The 6,223-nt window shown below is 36.9% G+C and overlaps 1 protein-coding gene across 1 annotated transcript; it reads left to right on the forward strand.

Annotated features, from left to right (window-relative positions):
- Positions 1–138: 138 nt before the first annotated feature.
- LOC134746645 (basic juvenile hormone-suppressible protein 2-like) lies at positions 139–3,961 on the forward strand. Its single transcript, XM_063681139.1, has 5 exons — positions 139–258; positions 545–678; positions 764–1,597; positions 1,682–1,866; positions 2,887–3,961. The coding sequence occupies exons 1-5, from the start codon at positions 180–182 to the stop codon at positions 3,920–3,922; spliced, it is 2,268 nt and encodes a 755-aa protein (XP_063537209.1). The 5' UTR covers positions 139–179; the 3' UTR covers positions 3,923–3,961.
- Positions 3,962–6,223: the final 2,262 nt, after the last annotated feature.

Below are 6,223 nucleotides of genomic sequence, written 5' to 3' on the forward strand. Positions count from 1 at the left end.
ATTATTATGTTCTCTTGACAACTTAGGATATTAAAAAGTAATGTTTATTTAAAAGTAAGCAGTCAAAGAATACTTTGTTGCTTATCTCGAGTATAATACTTACCTATTATCTAGCGGTATAAAAGGGGGTGGAACAGTAAGAGAAAGCACAGTTGGGTTCCCACGGGGTCGGCTGTACGATGAAGGGAACCGTATTATTGGTACTCGGCCTGGCCGCTATGGCCATGGCTAGAGAGATAGATGACGACCATAAGATGGGTAAGCACTTCAAACTTTTCATTCAATTTAATTATCTGTTATATATATATCAATATTCTCTTTCCCTTTCCCAATGTACTTGATTACATATTATGGTCTTAGTTTGAGATAGCGGCAGTAAGTTAGTAACTTGTGGAGAAAGGATCTCCCACTATAGAATTGTTGCTCACAACTACGTTTGCGAGTGTGCGTTCGGTTCGGTTACTTTTAATTTATGACAAGTCTTAGGTAAATAAAACTTAATATGAAGGTTACGAACAAAACCATTAATTATTGTATTTCACAGTTAAATTCGACGTCAAAGAAAAACAGAAGTTGATTCTCAAGCTACTAAACCATGTCACGGAACCCTGCATGTACAAGGAAATCGTTGACATGGCCAAAAACTTTAAGATTGAGGACTACGTAGATCTCTATACCGTAAGTAAAAAACATAATTTAAAAACAAACTTGAGGTTACTTTCATTTTAACTAGCTCTATAATTATTTTAATATTTTATTTCAGAAAACCGATGTACACAAACGTTTTGTAAAGATGCTTAAGTTTGGCATGCTTCCACGTGGTGAAGTTTTTACGCTCCACATCGACCGTCAGCTTGGCGAAGTAATAACCATGTTTCACATGCTCTACTACGCCAAGGACTTTGAGACCTTCATCAAGACCGCCTGCTGGATGCGCTGTTACATGAACGAGGGCATGTTTGTTTACGCTATAACTGTTGCTTGCAGACACCGTGAGGATTGCAAGGGCATCATTCTCCCTCCCCCCTACGAAATCTATCCTTACTACTTTGTGCGTGGCGATGTTATTCAGAAGGCTTACATGATGAAGATGAAAAGGGGATTGCTCGACCACAAACTGTGCGACTTTTATGGCATTAGGAAGACTGAAAAGGACGTTTACATAATCGATGAAAACGTATTCGACAAACGTGTGTACCTTAATGATGAAGACAGGTTGAGATACTTCACTGAAGATATTGACCTAAACACCTACTACTACTACTTTCACATCGACCATCCATTCTGGATGAATGACGCTATTTTTGATAAATATAAGACCAGGCGTTGCGAACTGACTATGTATATTTACCAGCAAATCTTAGCTAGGTACTATCTTGAAAGATTATCAAATGGAATGGGAGAAATTAAACCTCTGTCTTGGCACATGTCCATCAGAAAGGGATACTGGCCTTGGCTGAAATTGCACAACGGTGTGTTCATTCCAAATAGGATGAACAACTACGTCATTGTTCGCGACGATAACGTTGATATTGTAACTCTAGCTCAGACTTACGAGAAGATCATAAGGGAAGCTATTGTCAAGGGATATTGTGAAGTAAGTTAGAAATTCAGAAAGTAATTATGTAATTATCCTTCATGAACATTATGTCTAATTGCTTATTCCTTGTCTTCTCAACAGATCAACGGCAAGAGGTTTGAGTTGAAGAAAACTGAGGATATCGAAACTCTAGGAAAACTTATCTACGGAAAAATTGACAAGGACGTAACCACTAACGTAATCGATAAGGACCGTGTTGAAGCTTACCGTTACCTGCTCATTGTTATGAAGGCCTGCCTTGGACTTAACGTTTTTAAATCAGACAAGTAAGTTACACATTCACGTTCTTTCTCATAGCGTGCGTGCGTGCATGCGTTGTTCTTTTGAGTTTTTGTACTTGCTATAGTGGTAAAAGACAATAATACTAGGTATTAGCTACCTAGCATAAGGCTGCGTTTCGACCAGAGATGTTCGAGAATCACTGCACGCTGAGCGAGGAAAGCAAATGATTGGTTTTTAACAAACACATCCCTCGCAAGTCTCGCAACGCATCCGCGCACAGCTCTAGTCGAAGCGCAGCCTAAAAATATTTAATCTTCAATAACTGTCAGATTTTCTTATTTCTCAGTTTGTCTTGTTAATAGGTAAGTACATTCATCCATACTAATATTATAAATGCGAAAGTCTGTCTGTCTGTCTGTCTGTCTGTGTGTTCCCTCTTCACGCTTAAACCGCTGAATCGATTTAGATGAAATTTGGCATAGAGATAGGTTGAGTCCCTGAGAAGGACATAGGATAGTTTTTATCCCGAAAATCATCCCTTGAGAAAGTAAAAAGCGGGGTGGAGTTGTGATAATTAATGAAGTGTCTGCTAATTTGTGTGCATAATATGCTCAAATTAAATAATTGCTATAAGATTTTCTCCAGGCGCTATTCTTACTCTAGCTGGGGTTACTAAGTCCACGCAGACGAAGTCGCGGGCAAAAGCTAGTTCTATATAAAATAAACTGCATATATTTTACATTAATAGTATTTTTTTAATAACTTACTAATAGGCGACCCAACTGGATGATTAACTCAAATCAAATGTAATTTACCTGATGTAAATATATTTTAATAGATATATATACAGAGGTATAAGAGCAATTGTACAAATACTAAACTAAATTAATAGGCCCATGAGGCATTGTACCAAGGATTTAACTAATTAATAAAAAGTTGTCATTCAATCTACATCAAAATGACTTAATCGAAAATAAATAGTTTTAATATTTGTAGCACGGCACTATGTGAACATTTATATAGCGCTGGAAATTATAAGTTCTGAATAACGTTTTTTTACACAGGTACTTCGTTATGCCCTCGATTTTGGATCAATATCAGACTGCTCTGCGTGACCCTGTATTCTACAAGCTCCAGAAGCGTCTGGTAGACTTGGTTTTTTTATTCAAGGCACGTTTGCCGTGTTATACTAAGGATGATCTTCTGTTCCCGGGTGTTAAGATCGACAATATTGTAGTAGATAAGCTCGTTACCTATTTTGACGACTACCTTATGGACATGACTAACGCCGTTACTTTGACCGATGAAGAAATGAAGAAAACTAAATCCGACATGGTCTTCATGGTTCGCAAACACCGCCTGAACCATCAACCCTTCAAAATGACCATCAACGTAATGTCTGACAAGACTGTAGATTGTGTTGTGAGAATCTTCTTGGGACCCAAGGAAGACCACTTACACCGACTGATTGACATCAATAGGAACCGTTATAACATGGTTGAGCTTGATTCTTTCTTATACAAACTGAACACTGGCAAGAACACCATTGTGAGAGATTCCAGAGAAATGCATAACCTGGTGCGCGATCGTATTATGACCCGAGACTTATGGAAGAAGATAGATGGCATAACTGACATGCGTGATTTATTAGTGAAGGATCTGAGGAACTACATGACTGGATTCCCGACTAGGCTGTTATTGCCCAAGGGTCATGTTGGAGGCATGAAGATGATGCTGTATTGTATTGTTACCCCTTTGAAGATGGTTGACAATATGGATCTGACACTTTTGGACACTAACCGCAAGGATCTGGTTATGGACTTCAGATCAACTGTTTTGCTCGATAAGATGCCGCTTGGCTTCCCCTTCGATCGTAAAATTGATGTAACCAAGTTCTTTACGCCGAACATGAAGTTTGTTGATGTCATGATCTTCCACAAGAGGCAGGATTGCGACATGAAGACCCGCTGGGACAGATGGGTTCTGAAGCACTACGACATGGTGCACATGACTTCCATCGACGACGACAAGGTGTTCGTGGATGCCGACCTCAACACTCACATCGACCGTGATGTCAATCTTCTGAACGTTGATTTCTGAACAATATAGCAATTAAGTTCTAGTGTATTATGGTGATGAATGAAATAATATTCTTTTCTAGCAATTGAAAAACTAATAAAATATATATATTTATATATATATATATATATATATATTTTATAATATCTTGTTTTCTTGAATCTACCTACTTTTATCAGTAGGATATTTTATGATTGAATTGCTTTTAATTCGCACAAAAAACAGGGAAAATTAAAGTAAATCGTACAGGTTATTTGGTAGATAGGTGCAAAGCCTTAAAGGAGTGGTATCTGAGGTTGTTTGGATATTTTTTTACCATATAAGTAGGTACATACAGTCCGTTAACTCTGAGAATGACCTTCGGATTTTAGAAAGATACATCGGGTATCGGCGGTAAGCGGTAACACGCGAAGGTGATACTGTTGTTCTGCTTTCTTATTAACTCACAAAAAGCAAAAAGTTAAGGATACCTATTGTCTCAATGTAAAAATAAATAAGCCCTAATTTAATGACATTATGCTTAATATTCGGTTGATGACTAAATTGCGATTTGACTTTTTGTCATAATCTAAATAAAATAGAATCACAATTTGAAAACAGAACGTCACACCGTAATTTACTACTTCTGGCGGAAATCATATAGAGTTGTTAATACCAGTCACATATTCCAATTCATATGGTAAAATTATACAATTTTTCAAATTCGGGAGATCTTTGAATCTATTATGGAAATCATATACCATCCTCCAGATTACATCGTAATCATAACTATCCAGATTTAACACAGTCCTTTTCGGTCTCTTTTTTGGTCGGCTTCGCTTAATATTTTTCTTAATGTATTTATCATAGTATGATTTCTCGTGATTGACATTACAGAAATACCCTTTTTTTTTAAAGAGTCCCCATTAAATTAGTTGCCGAAAGATATGAAATTAAATATTTACCTACTAGTTATGGTGGTATTAATTACTCTATATAGTTTAAGGCTGAAAAGACGACTGCACTCTTTGGGTGTTGGGTTGCAACTAAATCAGTAAGACACTGTCATTTTCTATTAAGCGATTACGTCCGATTTTACCCGAAAAACGAATGTCATTCTGAGAGTTAACGATTTTTCGGTTTGGGCGGAGGTTAGCTAATTCGAAAAAGGTTCAATCCTGACTTTTCCAGTTTCTTATTTGGTCAGCTTCTCAGTAGACTATGTTTTTATTAGGTTGGATTCGAAGTGAGTCAGTTTCTAAACACGTCTCACACTATATTTTTATTTAGTCTTTTTCTGGGGAGGTCAGATTCTCAGTAGGTTAGGGAGTTTTTTTGTACCGTAAAATGGGGTAAGTAGGGTACGCGGGGAGAGTTGGGTTATGAATGGGGAGAGAAGGTATAAAAGGGGGGTGAGATGGGTTTTTAGGGCCACTGCTACAAAAATAATGTATTTCATTTTAAAATGGGGCTATAGTAATACTCATAATAAAAAAATAGATTCAACAATCTTCCAAAATCACCTTTGTATGAAATCCCATCTCACCCCAATTACCAGGGACTACGGGGTGAGGTGGTTTTTCCTGTTTATCGTCAGTTATGAAATGGAGCTACCCAAAATAAAATAAAAACTAAAATACAAACGTCCGGAACACTTATTATATACACCATTCAGTTTGCATATGTAAAAATAAAATGTTATCGAGGTTTGAATGTCAGCTTTGCTCCTACTCACCCCACTTTACGGTAGTAGGTTAGATTGGAACAAAGACGAATTCAAATGAGAAACGTTTCTTTAGAAACCAAATTCTACATGTAAACCATCATCAGAACCTTAACACAAATGTTCCTTCAGAACTTAACTACTTGCTTAACAAACAAGTAAGTTCTAAAGAGGACAAATCGCCAAAATTGAAATACCTATGCGTTGTTAAAGAGTCCCGTTCTGGTCATCATCAGTAGTTCCACTTCATCAAATGGTACTGTTTTGGATGAAAGTGCTTATTGTGTTGATGAAAATACTAAAATCGATATATGTATGCCTATAAGATTTGAAGAGCTCCCTGGATTCCTCATGGACCCCATCATCAAAACTGGGTTTTAACAAAAACGGGAACACCTAGGGACTATATACATCCAAACAAAAAAATAACTTTCCAACTCGGTTAAGAAATGACGGAGTTCTAAGGTAACATACATAAAAAAAATAAAAATACGGTCGAATTGATAACCCCCTCCTTTTTTTGAAGTCGGTTAATAAGTAACAGAAGGAATTCTTTCTAGTGTTCATACAATTTTACACCATACTGTACCTACCTAATACTGTTATTGCATTTCTCGTTG

The sequence above is a fragment of the Cydia strobilella genome, chromosome 13 (assembly GCF_947568885.1).
Source record: "Cydia strobilella chromosome 13, ilCydStro3.1, whole genome shotgun sequence".
Classification (NCBI taxonomy): domain Eukaryota; kingdom Metazoa; phylum Arthropoda; class Insecta; order Lepidoptera; family Tortricidae; genus Cydia; species Cydia strobilella.